We start from the raw sequence: 18,583 nt of genomic DNA on the forward strand, positions 1-18,583 counted from the left end.
CAGTGTGGCTGCTACTCATGTGCGCATTTGCCGCGACAGCAGCTAAAACACCTACTTGGGCATCATCATTTGTTGCAGGTCGTGGTTGATGTTTCACATGTGCCTGAACACTTCCTGTTTCCTTAAATGACGTAACTATCAGGCGAACGGTCCGGACACTTGGATGATGTCGTCCAGGATACCGAGCAGCATACATAGCACACGCCTGTTGGGCATTTTGATCACAATAGCCATACATCAACATGATATCGACCTTTTCCGCAATTGGTAAACGGTCCATTTTAACAGGGGTAATGTATCACGAATCAAATACCGTCCGCACTGGCGGAATGTTAGGTGGCACCACGTACTTATACGTTTGTCGCTATTACAGCACCGTCTATCACAAAACGAAAAAAGTGGTCCAACTAAAACATTCATATTTCTTTACGTACTACACGAATATGTAATAAGAAATGGGGGTTTCTATTTAAGAGAAAAAAACGCAGTTAATACCCGTTTGACCTATGGCAGCAACATCTAGCGGGCCAACCATAGCGCCATCTGTTTTCCTCCTTCAAGCTAGACAAGTTTCGCTCTTTATAGTTTTTTCGTTTGATGCTTATTTCGTGTGATATTTGGCCCATTTACTATCAATGGACCACCCTGTAGTTCTTGCAATACCGCCCATGACCTTCGTCTTTGAGGATGCACACATATTAACCGAACTCTTACGGGACTCGGTAAGAATGTTTTCCACCAATAATGAGTGTGTTGGGTAGGGACACTAAGAATGTAGTTTGTGGACGTATAAGGTGAGAATGTGTGTCTCGCGGGAAGCGTGCGCGAGAGAGTCCCAGCAGTCGCACTATCCTCTGTGCCCTCGGTGTCTCAGATGGATAGAGCGTCTGCCATGTAAGCAGGAGATTCCGCTTTCGAGTCCCGGTCGGTGCACACATTTTCACCTGTCCTCGATGCGATATATCAACGCCCTTCAGCAGCTGAAGGTATTAATATATAATTCTAATTTCGTTCTAACTTGTGTCCACGGTTTCGTGGGGTCAGCGCCACACTCGCACCCTAACATCAGCTCTTAGCAACCGAAATCGGGAGTCATATGACCAGGCCACGGTTTTCCAGTCGTCTAGTGCCAACTGATATGGTCACGAGACCAGCAGAGGACTTGCAGGCGTGTTGTGGTGTTAGCAGATGCACTCGCGTCGGTTGTCTGCTGCAGAAGCCCATTAACGTCACATTTCGCACCACTTCCGTAGCATATACGTCCCACTTTTATTTATGTGATTATTTCATGCAGTGTTGCTTGAGTGTTAGCACTGACAACTCTATGCAAACGCCGTTCCTTTCGGTCTTCGGCCACTGTCTTGTCCGTGGTGACAGGTGATAGGTAATGCCTGAAATTTGGTATTCTCGACACATTCTTTACACTGCGGGTCTCAGAATATTGGGTTCCCTAACCATTTCTTAAATGGAATGTCCCGTGGATCTAGCTCCAACTACTGTTCCGCGTTTGATACCCGTCGTGAAGCCATAATCACGCCGGAAATCTTTTCACATGAATCACTTGAGTACAAATGACAGCTCCGACATTGCACTGTCCTTTTACACTTTGCGCGCGTGATCCTACAGTCATCTGTGTATGTGCACATTGCTATCCCATGACATTTGTCAACTCAGTGCACAAAATATACCCTCCAATTTTGCAGTGTTTAGCATTTTGAAGTTTGTGCTATAGAATTAGAATTGATGGGGTGTTCCTAGTAATAGTCGCAATACTGTGGGCTCCTTCTTATGATTTGATTTATGAAATAATTACTATTAAATTTTTTAACTTCTAAATAGTATGACACACCTACTGTAGTATTAAGAAGCCGTTTTAATTTAAATGTTTGGGGCAAATCTACTATACAACTATAGTCAAATCAGTTGTCATTTCATATAATCTATCTCTGCCTCATGCAGTTTACAACAACAGTTATAGTAACCAGTAGCGCTGCAGTTGCCACAACATCTCTATATGTGTCTTTTCAGGTCTTTTCGACGGATCTGTAGTAAACACTCGGATCACCCGACGGCAAAACCGAAAAGGATATTTACATCATCTCTATAAACACATAGGAACTGCAAAAATTTTTCGTAAGTACTGGCAGTTAAACTATAAGACTACCAAATAAAAAAGGAATTAAGGTTTACTAAAAGAAAAAAGAAACATTGTATTTGCACACTGCAAAGATATACATAATCCACTTGGTGGTAGTGACGAAGTAATGTATTTTGTAGAGTAACCTACAGATCCCAATAAAAGCATTACAAAATAAGTTTAAGAAATTATAATTCTCATTTATTTTAAATTTAAGTTTTTCTAGTATTCGTGGGGACACAGAAATGAACTGCAATTGTTGCTTAACATAGTAGTTCATTTTCTGTAGCATGTAGATGGGTAGATCACATAACTAATGAGGAAGTATTGAATAGGATTGGGGAAAAGAGAAGTTTGTGGCACAACTTGACCAGAAGAAGGGATCGGATGGTAGGACATGTTCTGAGGCATCAAGGGATCACCAATTTAGTACTGGAGGGCAGCGTGGAGGGTAAAAATCGTAGGGGGAGACCAAGAGATGAATACACTAAGCAGATTCAGAAGGATGTAGGTTGCAGTAGGTACTGGGAGATGAAGAAGCTTGCACAGGATAGAGTAGCATGCAGAGCTGCATCAAACCAGTCTCAGGACTGGAGACCACAACAACAATCCCGTCACAATGGTTTTCGTAATACTGATTTAAATTGCTTGGCAAATCGTTTGCTTGTGGAGTGTTTAGGGGTACGACCGATTGCATGTGATACCACATGAGAGGGATCGTTGCGATTCGTCGCTCGTGTGTAAGGCCCTTCAGATTGCTTGAGATCTCCACGTGATTATCGACTGATCGATTGCTTATGCGACAGATGCTGCGATTCGTCGCTCGGGTGTGAAGCCCTTTAGATTGCATGAGATCACCAAGCGATTAGCGACCGATCGATTGCTTATACGACGGATGGTCCCGAACGGTCACTCATGTGTGTGGCCCCTCAACTTGCCTGAGATCTCCACAAGATTAGTGACCGATTGACTGCTCATGCGACAGATCGCTGCAATCAGTCGCTCGTATGTGAGGCCCGTCGATAATTATTGACAAGTTTTCGGTTTTGAAATTGTTGGTTCACCATGTTGGTAATGTCTGAAAATTTAATGTCTAATTTTCGTTTATTATTAGTTATGGATCTTATTAGCTAATTTACGAGTCGTAGTACAGTTGCCGCAACGGGCGCCGATTTAGCCACTACAATTAAACTTCTGCAGTTATATAACCTTGTGGCAGAAAGAGTGAAGTGTCAGCAGTGTGGTGAATTAGCGAAAATTACCAAAGTTACTGTGTATCGAACCAAGGACGAGTGTATGTGGCGGAATATGTACCTTGTGCGCAATTAAGGTTATATTAGTAGTTTTGTTTGGATTGTGTTTTATTACTTTCTTCTGAATTTTAGTATGATACCAGTATTAGTTTCTGTTTATTACCTTTTTATTTGGGTATTTCGCTGGAACGGGCATTAGGTGTGTGCGTGTGTGTGTGTGGTTCTTTTTAATGAGTGGTTTGTTAGCCTACTCGTAGATGGATTTGTCAGGCGACTCGGTTGTTAAATAAGTTTTTATGTTGTTCTTTTGTTCTTTTGTTCTTGTTGTGTGTCTACATGAGCGTAATTTTCTTTGAGATACGGTATTCGAAACTGAGCTTGAAGTAGTTTTTTTATGTTTTCATGTGCCAGGTTTTTAGTTGAAGCTTATAGTGATTAGTTGATAATGGTGGGTATTGTGGCGTGTTTTTGAGTTATTTTGGTCAGGTTGGGTGTTCGATAATAGATCTGTCAGTCGTGGCTTATTGGTATCTTAGACTTTAGTTGAGTTAAAAGTCAAGTGAAATTTTCGATACCAGATATTTGTGGATTCCGCTACTTGCATTTTTTTTTACGTAAGTGTTTATTTTGCTTTGTATTTACTCTAAGGAATATCGTTTAGTTTAATTAGAAGGAATGTCAACGTTGGCCATAATACTGATGTTTTATTGATAGCAGAATCGATTTTCGATCACAGAGTGATCATCTTCAGTGCTGTGGTGTACAAATTAAACTCAGACACTGAGTTTAATTTGTACACCACAGCACTGAAGATGATCACTCTGTGATCGAAAATTGATTCTGCTATCAATAAAACATCAATATTACGGCCAACGCTGACCTTCCTTTTAATTTAACATATACGGTCGTTGTGCACACAGCACTCTATGGAGTCGCCAGTCAACTGTTTAGTTTGTTTCTCCCCACAGTTTTTCAGATGTGCTGATATCCTTTTGCAAATTAATTGGATTATAGGTTATATGACGCTGTTGTTTCATCGCATGTTTGTTGTGTGACGTCGTGGTCTGCACATTGTGTAACCACTAAGTGGTGATATACGAAGATTGATTAGGTCACAGTTGAAAGTTGACAGGTGGTATCGGACGATCTAGCATTCCCATTTCCTTGAGACCAGATATATAACTTTAATTAATATAGATTCACACGAAGCTTAACGTGTTTAGACAGATTGGCCGATGTTGCTGTAATCGTAGTTTGTGAGCAACGACGTGACTATGCTGTTCCAGGACCATCTGGAAATCCGATGGAGGTTAGTTAACCTACATATTCGCTGTCAGATTTTTAACAATTGCAGTTTCACGAGATTTGGTATGCAGGATATCCGCAACAGAGAGGCATGATAATTAATCTAGAGAAATCCGCTTCAGTTGTGCTAATTACTTACTCAAACCACGATCAGTTTCGGGATTTTAAAATCCCATCTTCAGGTATGTGAAACTGTAATGAACAAAGGAGAGAACGGAAGAAATATAATGCAACATATGCGCAAAAACTAAAAGGACAGACAGCCGAAACAAGGCGACTTACTTACTATATTTGGTAACACATAACATGCAGTCTGGTCACTGAGTGTAAAAGCTCCAGTCACTGTATGTCGGCGGAAATAAAAAAAAAGGGCAGGGCCTAATAATCAAACTGATCTAAAAATGTAACGTCCAGGCGGGTGGGATGAACGAAACAGAAACCGAGAACAAACACTGTTCTCACACTATCCGCCGCTGGGCAACCGCACAGCAGGAACGCCAACCACGACTGACAAGTGAGTAGAGGGTAGGCCGGCGGCCATGAAGCGTAGTGCGGTGGAGGCGCCGGTGGTGTACGTGCAAGTAAACTGACGTTACCAGCGAGGCTATAGGAAAGCTGGAATGACGGGTCCGAGCACTTGTAATACTTCATTTAAGAACACAATAGAATATGAATGAGCTGTGGTATGCCGATAGGCTAAGCAACTCTCGAGCAAGGCAATGCTACGCAGGTAAAATGAATGAACAAGGGATAAAAACAGTGGCAACAGTGTTAAAAATTGAAGGTAGTACTGACAATGCCAAGTAAATCGTCACATATATGATGCATTATGGGCTCGAGTGACGGAAAATAACATACAATATATAAAAACCATCAAAAATTTAAGAATGGGTACATTAATAGAAGCAGCGAAATAAGACACAAAATTGATTAGGCTGGGTGCCAGACATTATGCAAAGCAATAAGGGGAAGAAACAAAACGAATGAGAGAAAAATAAGTATGAACGTCACGGACTAGTAAAAATATGTGCCGTAATAGGCAACAAGTCAGTGGCAGATAGCCAGATGAGTGAAGAGGGGAGCGTACAGTAAAAGCCATGATAAAAAATAATGGTAAGATAAACTGTACAGCCGCGCGGAGTGAACTAGCGGTTTGAGGCGCCATGTCACGGATTGGGCGGCCCCTCCCTCCGGAGGTTCGAGTCCTCCCTCGGGCATGGGTGTGTGTGTTGTTCTTAGCATAAGTTAGTTTACATAGCGTGCAACCTGGGGACCGACGATCTCAGCAGTTTGGTCCCTTAGGAATTCACACACATTTGAACATTTTGATAAACTGTACAAAGTGAGTCATCATATATGTAGGATACATTATGGGCTCAAGTGATATATGTAAAAATGTTTAAATATAAAAACCGTCATAAAAATTCTAAAATGCAAGTGTCGCGACGCTAGGAGCGGAAGTACAAATCACCATGAATGGACTGAGCGCACTTTATTAGACGAAATAATACTACTACGGAAAGATGATCGAGGCGAATCAATTAATAAATGAATGAGAATTTAGAGAAATAGGGTTGAAGCTATGACATATTGTTTTAGAAACTTGTAGTTATTCAACAGAACCGTATGCTCCTTTAGTGTACATAGTGGACATAGTGGACTCTAGTTCAAACGTCGTAAAATTTCAATCTCTAGCAATAATTTAAGGAGTCTACCTTTCGGCTGTATATGGAGGATACTATAGTTATTACCAATGTCAGTGATAGGCCTTGTGTGCTTGTTGATTGGTAACTAAGGCAGATCTCAAATTACTTAAGTCTTGATGTTCTTTGAACCGAATTGCGAAAGCACGCCCTGTTTGTCCAGCATAAGGGCATTGACAGTTGTTACAATTAATCCGACAGACACCTAACAGGGCGTGGTTTGTGCTTACGAGTTTCGTGCCATCTGAACTGTAAGTCCACTTGGGTTGGTACGTAAAACGCAGGAATTATACCGGCTTTTTTCCAACCATTTGCCCACATTGTCAGAAATATTTCCTATGTATGGTGCTTTACAATATACGTTGCTTGCTGTATCCTTAAGGATAGGTTTGAGAGTGAGCCCGTGATTATTATCTTTTTGCGTCCTACGCTATTTCTCTTGGTTAAGCACTACTACTGTTTACATAGAATTTGGATTAGTATGTGCAAGGAATTTAAAATTTTTTAATTATTTTACATAATTTTGTGTGTTGAATTGTATTTGTTTGGCTGGCTGCTTGTTACAGTGTCATTTTATAAGTGAAAAAATACTGTCCATTAATATGATTAGCACATTTTATTTTCTACTTGCGTACATGGTTACTTAACTACGTTCACTCTCTTTATATGGAGTAATTTGTCAGGCAAATACGATTTCAGTTTGAGTTATTTTTGGCCTATTAAGTGCTAAGAGCTCACTTGGATAGAGGCATTGTGGTTTCAAACATTGTGAGTTTTGACTTTCCTTATATGCACGCCTTATTTTTTCTTACTCCATAACCTTTCAACTTAGTGTGTTTTCTATGTGGTATATTTTTGTAACTCATTTCTTGAAGATCTACTCCTAGGTGCCTCAACATTTTACCTTCTTTTTGATCAGCTTGTTTGTTAAAAAATGTTTATTTGTTAGTGAGAAATCTGGGAATTCGATGATTTGTTACTGCGTGTTCCGTAGATCATAATTGCGAGCTCTTGTCGTCAGAGTGCGTGCTGCCTCTGGTAGATTCCTGTTCTTGCAAATAGCGCAAGTTCATGAGATATGGTCACTCATCAAGCACTGTGTGACGTGCGGTAATTAGGCCTGGAGCTAGAGGAAGGAGAGTCGTGGAAGAGCATTCCATTCATTTGTACTTTAGAGGATCCTTCGGCTTGGAGGGTGTCCTTGAATAAATCTTCCTCAACTGAACTGATTCGAACACAGTGTTCTTGGTCCATACGGTGGACGTCAAATGAAGAAGTGAGGGAAGATACATGGTCTGTGCTGATGAAGCGGTGGGAGATCTGGCAATGCTCAAAAATGTTCAAAGGCGTGTGAAATCTTATGGGTCTTAACTGCTAAGGTCATCAGTCCCTAAGCCTCACACTACTTAACCTAAATTAACCTAAGGACAAAAACACAATGAAATAAGACTTCCACTTGACGGTCGAACCCGAATGCGACATCCCGGCCAACTGTGCCATACGATAATTTCATTATTTTCATTGCGAAAGTGTTGCCGGTGTAGGTCTTGCGCGTGAACTGACGTCCCGGTTATGATATTCCGTGGGATTCATTTTCGGCGATCTGGGTGGCAGGAAAGTTCGCTCGAATAGCCCAGAATGTTCTTCAAACCAATCATGAGCAGCTGTGGTCCGGCCATACCGTTGTTTCGTAACATGAATTCCATGGTAGTAAATGGCCTCCGAGTAATATGCAAAGGAGTTGCGGACATCGGCTGCGATTAGGCATTGCCTTAAATCAATAGAGAAAGTTGAAAATTTGTGGCACACTGGGATTGGAGCCCGGTCGCCTGCTTGCTAGGCAGATGCACTGACGACTAAGCCATCCGGAAGCAGTGGCCATCCCACTTGCACTGACTACCGTAGCACGCCTCCTGGCGGACACTATTCCAAATTTGTCAACATACTACTGATGCAGTGCGCTGATTCCCGGAAGAATTCCGGCCTGGTGAGCATCCGTACTGAAGAGGTCATTGGCCGTCCTCCAAGTAACATTACCATTTCCAGTTAATGATCGTTTCAATTAGACCAGAGGAGCCAGTCCATTCCACAGAAACACAGTCCACATCAATACGGAGCCACCAGCAACTTGCACAGTATCTTGATGACAACTTGTGTCCATATCCGTATAAGCATATAGTTCTGGCAATACCGCCCATGACCTTCTTCTTCTGTGCGGATGCACACACATTACCCGAACTCTTACGAGAATTAGTAAGAATGTCTTCCACGAGTAATGAGTGTGTTGGGTAGGGACACTATGAATGTAGTGTGTGGACATATAAGGTGAGAATGTGGATCTCGCGGGAAGCGTGCGCGAAATACTCCCTGCAGTCGCACTATCCTCTGTGTCCTCGATGGCTCAGATGTATAGAGCGTCTGCCAAGTAAGCAAGATATCCAGCCTTCGAGTCCCGGTCAGGGCACACATTTTCAGCTGTCCCCGTTGATATATATCAACGCCCGTGAGCAGCTGAATGCCCGTGGCATTTTTCACAATCATTTGGCTTGTTTTCTAGTTTTTGCCTTGATAACAGGAGATGATTAACATCCATGTTAATTGTTCAAATGTGTGTGAAATCTAATGGGACTTAACTGCTAAGGTCATCAGTCCCTAAGCTTACACACTATTTAACCTAAATTATCCTAAGGACAAACACACACACCCATGCCCGAGGGAGGACTCGAACCTCCGCCGGGACCAGCCGCACAGTCCAAGACTGCAGTGCATGAGAACTCTCGGTTAATCCCGCGTGGCATCTGGCAATGCTGTCGAAGAATCTTCCTCCTCCCTTTCAGTATTGTGAAGCACATGCTCTGGCACCTGAAGAACATAACGCACTGTAGTAACAAGACTTGAATTCGTATCATCGTCAGCACTGAACACTGAAACTGTCGTCGGCGAGGCCTAAGAATCCTGAGAAATGTCCAGGAATTGCATACTATGTAGGCCCAGGAGGCTAAGGGAGCATGACGAGTACCACTTGGGAGTTGCTTGTTCCACATTCAGAATCGTAGAGTCCCATAAAATTGGTAACTCAGGAATGTGGTCGGAACGTAGTCTGCAGATGGAAATGATGGCACTACCATGACCGTTCTTTCTACAGTCGAAAACCCGGGCCCCAAATAACTGACGCGCGACAATTGGTCAGGTGAGCCATCAGATAGTGGAACGACACTTCTGACTTATGGGGTGGAGTATTCCACTTGGTTAGTGGATGTATTGGACACTCTTGGCAAATTTGTAAGGTACACAGAAAATGAATCATTAGGCTTGGTATATAAAAATGAGACAGGAAATTATTCATTATGATTGTTAGATGAACCTTCTAGTAAGGGACTGGTTTCCTGAAATGGCGCCACTGGGAAAAGGAAATGTTTCAGGCGAGAAATGCATGAGACTATTTCAGTTGGAACTTGAAGCATTGTTTGTGCTCAGATGGCGGGTATTGCTCCTGCGACGTCTGAAGCGCTTTGCGCTACGAGTATGTTGACAAGTATGAACCTCGTGTAGCAAGTTCTATAGCATCATTGGTCATGTCATGAACTGCTTATTGTACATATGAGCACTGAGAACCTTGCACGAAGTGTAATAGGCATTTAGTTGGCCATTTAACTGAGCATATGACAGGTACTGCGATGTACACCAGAATGTGGCCTGTGAAGAATTAGACACACATGAGCTCCAGGGTAAGCTAACGAGAAACGCTGATTATCGAGTGTCACCTTGACTTATAGAGGCCACGAAGTGCTGTTCCATTTTTGTGATGAAGGCTAACGAAGGCTCAAACCCTTTACTGCATTTTTGAAATGGTGGAGATGGTGGCGTCATCGCCTGTGGTAGGGCAGTCAATATCTGTATGGCCCATGTTTTTTTGAGAAGAAACTGATGTTTCTGCTGAACTTCCTGGAAGGGAAGCAGCGGCTTAGTCAACATGTCCAGTATATGGGTTGCCGTAGGGAACGAGAAAACCTGAGTGATGTAGCTGTAAACTATGCAGCCAATTTGCACCTATAGTCTAAAAATGTCTTTGTATGAACTAACTACACTGGGAATATCCGAAAACACTAGAGTCAACATCCATGCCATTAACTGTGATAACCATCAGAGTACGATTACACAGGCAAATAATTATGCCCAGGTAGTTCAACAACATACACTTTATTCCTAACGCAGAAAATGGTATGCAGTTGATACGTGCGCCACATTGGCGGACACTTGATAAGTGTAGGTAAGATAGTGCCGCAAATGCATTGCTGCTGGCGGCAATCCGAGCGCCGCTGTTGCTGATACTGGCGCCACTAATTTCTGTGGATTCTGCTGCAGGCTAGGTTGTAAAGACTTTGGCTGGTGGCTGTGTGTACACAGATCGTTGTATTTATTTATATTCACCATACGTAAATCAGTTTTGTGGTTCTATAGTGCGGCAACCCGCCAGTCTCGGCTGTGTTGGCGAGTGGTTGTAGTCGTAGACGGTAGCGTGCAGTCAGACAACAGAGAATCTGATCATGATGATATCCATATGTTCGGTTAATTTCCAATATTTGGCACTATAAATCACACCTCTACACTTAAATCGCTGTATTCACTTGTTCCAGTTGAAAATTCAAAAAATATTGCGTATGTTACAATACAAGTTTCTTACTTAATCCCAGCTAAGCCCCTCCAATTGAAACGTCCCTGCTCATATATATGAGGTAAATTAAATATATATTTTAGTTTAAACATTACATCGTACTCAATAATAATGAGTTTTACAAGTGATAAGAAAGTGTTTTTGAGCAGAAAACGTATTAACACTTAACTTGATCTATTTATGGTGCCCTTGATTGTTGACTGACCTATAAAATCATTTTCATTCCGTGCTGAAAGTTCTGAATGACACTTATTACGTAATAATTAATAATCTTTCCACAAACGAAATGGCACAGTATTCATTTATGTATAGTTTTTTTTCATTTCACACTTTTTCATTATATGACTATCTAAATACTACTGTTTTGAACTATCTTTAACATCTGGTGCACGTAAGAAGTCTAACATATTGAAAACAACAGCTAAGTAACGGCTAACTGAACAGAGCTGCCTTGATAACAGTAACTGACTTCTTTGGCCTAACACTGACACTTATAAGGAATTTTGAAAATACGTTGTATTTTCATTATTATTACGATTAACGTTTTATGTAAAATACAGTGAAAAAATAAATACAAATAGTTTAACATGTGACATAACGGTCAAGAATAAATACAACCATTTTTCAGTTAAATTTTGTCGGTTTTTATAATTTATGAAATAAATTCCTTTAACAATCAATATTAGAATATGTAAGTTTTCATTAAAAATAAATTAGTACTTAAGTCCCATAACAGTGCTAACTCAAAAACTAAATATTTATCATTCTATACAAAAAAAACACTGTTCTTATACATCTCAAAGACTAATAACTGAAAGTTGTTTATGTTATGAACAATCTGTTATGTCATTATTTAGTACGGTGTTCCATTACTTTCTTTTCTGGACTCAGTATTATTCTTAGACCCATTGCACAACGATTAGTGTAAGTTGAAATTCAAGACGTGATCATACCCATATGTTTAGGTAACGAAATTCCAGTGTATTGCGATGCTTGGTAATCAGACGTATTGTGTACTACAATTGGTGAATCACAGTCTGTTACATTACAATAAATATTTCTATTATTTGAACCTGATTTATTAATTGACTGTTGTTGATAAACTATGTGTTCTTACACAAGTTAAATTTAAGAGCTAGAGTTAGGGATTTGTTTATTTTGAGATGTTGCTGTTTCCTCAGTTACATTAAATAGCTGTCATATCTCCTATTGACAGCCAAATACCTACTTGACCACACTGACTTTTGCTACTGAACATATCACCTATGTTCCGTATCACAGGTGGGCAATCGGCTGCCCATAGGACAGATCCAGCCCGCGGTTGGTTTCAGGCCTTGCTGTGGTAGAAATCTTCAAACTTATTATTAATCGTTTATCGACTGGTACTGCCTATGTCATTGTCGTATTTTGTTTTCCTGTCGTTTCTCATATTAACGTCAGTAAATAATTCTTGTCCATTATGGATGTATTAGGACACTGAAGGCACTGCAATCAGTTATTTTTGTAGGTGTTTATTTTTCCATGACAGTTCAAGACGCCTGAGAATCCGTCTTCAGGCGTTTACATTTATTAATTTACCAACGGCGTTACAGAATTCTACAATGGACGTTTTTAAGACAGTCAGTGTGAAACATCGTAAGTAAAGAAGCAATGTTAACAACGCGTAAATAAATGTAAACATCTGAAGATGGGGTGAACATAAAATGAATTTAGTTTCAAAGGTGCTTGTGTTGAGGCTTAATTTCTTAGCGTGACTTATCGGGAATATCGTGCCGCTCATACAGGTGCGTTACCTTATAAACATTAACGTCACGGACACTATAATTTTGTCTTTTATGCACCGCTGCTGTCGCGACACAACCCATGAACTTGAGTTTGTTAATCAGTCCTATAGGTCACCAAAGATTGCCCCTGTCTGTTCTACAGGGAGCTCTGTAACTCCCTTTACAGACTTCTAGGACATGTAGAGGGGACTGAGTAGACAATATTTTGAGTTGGTATTCATATCTGGAAATGTATCCTTTCCCTCCTACAACCATTTGAAAATATGCTGGTAACGCAAACACTTTTACAAGTAATTTATTATGCGTTACCCAGCAATAACAAAAAGAGACAAAAAAAACTTTATCAGTTTTCACAAACACTCAACGCTTGGTGAAAAATCGGCTGGGATTAGCGACTGTATCCTCTGGAGGTGGTATGGAGCAGTTGCTGATCATGCAAACAGTGCTGGGAGCAACAGCCATTACACGTGCATTTGCTCTTACTCGTTGACAGATTCTCTTAAACGTCGCGCATTATGGCCTCTTCCAGTTCGCGTATGCGGTGTCTCCTTGCAGCGCTGCAGTCACGCCAGTTGACGATGAAGATGACCCTTCCTCGAAGCCGCTGCGTAATTGTGATGAAAAGGGTATACAGTGGAGTCGGACGCTGTGAATAACAATTTTGATAAAGGCGACGAACCGCTCTTCCATTACTGTGAGCTTCACCATGAAGATGGATTATGTCAGTGTATTCTATAAACGTGTACTCAACCATGTTACTCTAGCATCCACAGACATCTGAGTGGGGCTTGAACCATGTCAGACAGATAGGACAGACATCAAATGACATCAGTTGATCCCCCATGACTACACTGTGGCATACCTGTCTAGCAAACATGTTTCCAATGCGCTTATTGGACCATATTTTGCCCCAATATTTGGTCGCTATAGCGTTACCATGAACATTACTTTCCTGGGGCTACAAGAGACGGCAATTCTGCAATATGGTTGGGCGGTAATGCTGATGTTGCAGGTTATTGCAGGTAGTTGCGGACATTTTGCTGAGGCGTTGCCAGTGTTTTCCATCAGACGTGGACCATATTTTGTGTTTCAGGGGAATACTTATCTCTGCTCTTGTCTGCAAATGTTCCTCCTCTCGCCCTCACCTATGTTTTCCCACTTCTTTCACGGACAGCGCAGGTGTCAGGCATGTCCGAGCGGAAATAATATCATTTGCTTTTGTTCGAAAGTTTGCGGACATACATATAGCTACCTGTTTCGTAGTTGTTTGTTGTCATGACTTGTGAATTTCTTGCGTTTACTAATGAAAAAATGGAGTAACGAGATAACTATCAATTTTATAAATGCGATTCATCTAATGTATACAATGATCATAGTTGATGCTAATGAGCTCGGAATCACGTTTGACGAAGCACACAAAAAATTCCTAAGTCTTCGAACCTATACCAAATGCAAGACAACAGAATTGGTTAGGAAGAGAGGAAGAGCAGATGGTTTGGATTTAATCCCATGAGTTTCATACCATCTCCAGACGTACCTGAAGCAGGACTTGTTAGTGTAAACAGTGATGTCTGCTGATGAATAAAAATAAAATAAAAATTGTATTGTTGTTTCAGACTCCACTTAATGAAATCCTTCAGTCCTACGAAAGCATTGCACACTTCATGTGCGTGGTGACATACTGATGAATACGGTACTTTAAAGAGGTAGGCTACTTTAAACTTCTGCACGAATCACCAGTAACTGACAATAGAAAGATAACCGCCAATCCGATTATAATTGGTACTACGTCTCTGTTACTTGTATCGATTTTAACAGTTCTCTGATCAATTACTTGTAAGGGATATTCGAAATTAGGTTTCGACATTCTATTAAAATTGTAGAAAAAGTATTGCGACCAGCATCTCTTCGCTAGTTAAACTTTCTGAACCATTCCGGAAACTTAAAAAAGAACGCATCCATGAAGGTTGATTTCGCTTGTTCTTTCTAACGTGATAAATGAGTGATGTAAAAGCAAAAGAGTCGTATTCACTTCTACTAGGTCGCATTCATGCATTTTGTGGCGATGGAGTGGCCCACTGTAAACACTTCTGGCCCGGAAACGTATTACTGCAAACATTGCTGGGCAACAGTCGCTGGTAATGTAGCAGTACACGAGGCTGGACTTCGTGTGGCCGAAATGTTGCCTGATAACTTTTTTAAGATACATTGTCGGCGATACGCAATTTTTATGGCCCATGTAAACGTACCTTTAGCGAACTATCTTATGCTGTCTTCTGTCAGACTGCTCCACAACTTGTTAGGCTATTAAAATGCTTTTGTCTTCAACCTGAGGTCACTGAAGAAATTAGACTTCCAATACTGCTGGATCATATTGCTGATTTGACCTGCTTGACCACAATAGATTTATCTGATTTGTCAACAAAATTACTGCAACTTATGATTGTGCCAAATCATTCTGTGGAGCCACCAAATCAGTCTGAAGTTTCAGGATTACGACTCCTTTTTCCAGTATTGTGTAGTGATAGTGGAGTAGTGGTAGTAACAACCAGCACCTCCCCAGAAGTGATCAGCATCATTGTACGTGTCGGTCACAGCACACCAAACATCCATCGCACTAATTTCCGTTACTGACAATTCCATTAGCCAATGAATTTTTGCTAGTGTTAATACTGACCTTTAGATACCTAAAGAACATGGAATAATCTGTGGTTAATTTATCGGTTCGTACATTTTGGGTCAGATATTCTACCTTCTAAAATTTTTAAAAGACAGTTAAATTTAAAATTGTTCTATAAAGAACAGTTGTGATCTATAAAGATCACAAGTGTGTAGTGATTACGAAGTTTGTAACGCTTGAAAGAGAAGCGCCAGTTGAGCAATCATCCTCTCTGTGGGAAAGTAAACAAGACACATGGAATGTGAGAAACAACAGTAATTATAGTCTTTGTGGGTGTAAGTTCGTTTCTAAGGCTACTAGCAAGTTGAGGAATTGTTTAGTTCTGATGTCACTTGAATTGAATACACTTTGGTGTGTGCTAAATTTTATTGATTAGGGCACTGCAATTATAAATTTGAAGAAAGTTTCCATCATTGTACAAAAATATGTGCAAGAATGAACACGAACCAGCTGTAAGCAGAAATGCTGTGTAAATATTATCTTTATTAGTTACACAGTAATATCTTTGTTATATAAGAGTGTTAGAATATCAGCTGCAGTCCGTAAACACCTAGCTTTTCATAATAAATGTGAAATCTAACATTTCTAGCTTTAACCCAGATGAAGCATTGTTATACAATAAGCAGTCAGCATAAGTATATGCCACTAATTTTCTTAGAATTAAATAGAACTGCAGGCACATTTAAAGTTTTTTGATTATTAGGTAATACATAGCAAACCGAAAAAACTTCTATAGCGTATTCATATTTGCTTTTTAATAGACCTAGTTTACAACTTCGAAAAGCAAAACAATTTTTTGAGTATTTTCACGAGTAGGATTAGCAAATTCCATTCAAGAACTGCGTGTTTTTGTCCTGTGAAAAATGCAGATGCGTTTCTCAGTTTGCAAATAAAATTACAATTTAAATAAAATTTTCTCTAAAGTAGGTAGAAAAACAGGGAGTAACAGATTTTTTTTTTCATGTCATGCTCAGGAAAAAATGAGGCGAGTACCATCTGCTGTGAGTAATGAAGACTTGAAGGAAAAACAGTGATAAACGACTCGAGAGACAACTGTGAGTGAGTGACAAAAACGTGGAACAGGACTAGTAGTTTTTAAACTTGTGGCATGTCTGTAATTATGATTGAAAATGTTCTTTGCTGTAGCTATGTAATTTTGCTGTGAGAGATTTTCTGGGATGTTTTTGGGGAGGAGAATTTTGCTGGAATAATGATGAGATATTAGGATACGCGCATTGAAATGATATCGTAGAAAATGAAATGTTAAAAAGGAGATACGATGTAGAAATGATCGTTTGATGTAAAGAGAGAAGTATGTTGTTTATTTTTTGGTTACAGCTGTACTGCGTAAGTTATTAAAATGCTTAAATTTTTCCTTATCGAGATTGTAGCCTAGTTACTCTTTTCTCCGATCATACAATTAGTTACAGCTTTGGAGGAGAGAACAAAGTGTGGAGTTTATTATTTCTGTATGTGATTAATTCTTAAACATTGTACTCACGTGTGGGCAGATTACGACATTTATCCGAAGGGCAACGTAGCTTGGCATTTTATCTTCAAGTACCATAGATAAAAATAATAAAAAAGTTTGCAAGTAATTCTGGCCTGCCAGCACTGGAAGCAGGAGACGTAACATCATTTCTGAAAATAGGTCGATACATACATTTCTGCAATCTGTGGACTGCTGCTGGTTACATTTTAAAGCTGACACAGCTATATTAAAATAAGGAAAAAGAGTCCCCCTCATAGAACACAGATCTTAAGTCCACTGCTCATTACATTAGTAACAGCAGACTCTCCTTATCTATTTTCGGGTGTTGGTTTTTGTCTCGGTATCCTGGCGACCGGTATCTCAAACATTTACTGCACACAGTATTTTGTTTCGCTTCATGGGCTAAGTGCAGTTTTTTGTGCTTTTATAACATGACTACGAATTAGTAGCAATTTATAAAAAATAAAAGACAAAAATCAGTTTTACGAAGGAGGAAGAGGAATTGGAGAAAGTAGCATGTTGTAAAACTCAAATGGCAAAGTCAATATCTGAAGAATTCATTGCTTGGTCCCAGACTCCCATTATGGAATCTACTCCAATTTACAGGTTGCTCGATAGTACTGATGTTTGGTATGAAATACTGTTAAAACGGCTGTTTCCTTTACAGTACCACACAGTTTCAAAAGTGATTCCAAAGTGGATCTGAACGTATCTTCCAGGACAATGAAGAAGGTGATAGGAGGCTTGACAGTTGCAGTGGAGAGTGAATGAATGTGGCCTACGGTAGAGCAGTAGCACACAGGTGACTCATAATCTTCATTCGTCCTTAAAGTTTCGCAGGATGGCGCAGAAAGAGTAGGATGCGTTGGCTATCTGCAAAAGAAAGACACATCTAGAATGTATTTATTGTGCAACAATGACACTATTTGAATGTTCTACCGGGTGATCAGTTAAGAATGACCACTTCCCCAAACTTCATATTTCTCTATGTGACTTTGTTGGGTTCACTAAAAACCATTGTTCAATCATAGAAATAGGATTAATAATCCAGTAACTAATGAGTATCTTAGAACTGTGGGTAAATGGAAGAACAAATCACTAATCAATAAACAAGAGATCTAATTCGATTGAAGTACAAGTAATTATTCATCTGATGTACTATGCGAAGCAAGACCATGAACGAGCTGAGGGGAGCAGCAACATGTGCATAATGCACCAGAGTCAGTTGAATATTGTCCTCCATCTAATCAAATGGTGCTATATATTCATTTCTCTTAACCCACTACAACCAATATTTCTGATCACCCTTTTCAGATGTTCTTATATTTGTGTCTCTTTACAATATTTCCAGTCTGCTAGTTTCAGTATCATGTTAAGTCAATTTGACCTGCTTCTTCTTCTGGTAAGGACTTTCTATGGAATTCTTTTCTAGACCTATCATTTCTAGTATTCTTTATTTCGTTCATCCTTTTATGACTCGATTTTTATCATCCTCTTGTAGCACCACATTCCAAATACTTGTTATTTAATTTACCCTTAACTCGGTATTTCACT

General features: G+C 40.1%; 1 protein-coding gene across 1 annotated transcript in view; it reads left to right on the top strand.

Annotated features, from left to right (window-relative positions):
* The window catches only part of LOC126188664 (cylicin-2-like), a 50,425-nt gene extending 32,625 nt beyond the window's left edge, over positions 1–17,800 (top strand). Inside the window, exon 2 of the mRNA XM_049930267.1 lies at positions 17,697–17,800. Coding sequence (XP_049786224.1) covers positions 17,697–17,800 — 104 coding nt within the window. The remainder of the gene's footprint in view (positions 1–17,696) is intronic.
* The last annotated feature ends 783 nt before the right edge of the window (positions 17,801–18,583 follow it).

Source organism: Schistocerca cancellata, chromosome 5, assembly GCF_023864275.1.
Source record: "Schistocerca cancellata isolate TAMUIC-IGC-003103 chromosome 5, iqSchCanc2.1, whole genome shotgun sequence".
Lineage (NCBI taxonomy): Eukaryota > Metazoa > Arthropoda > Insecta > Orthoptera > Acrididae > Schistocerca > Schistocerca cancellata.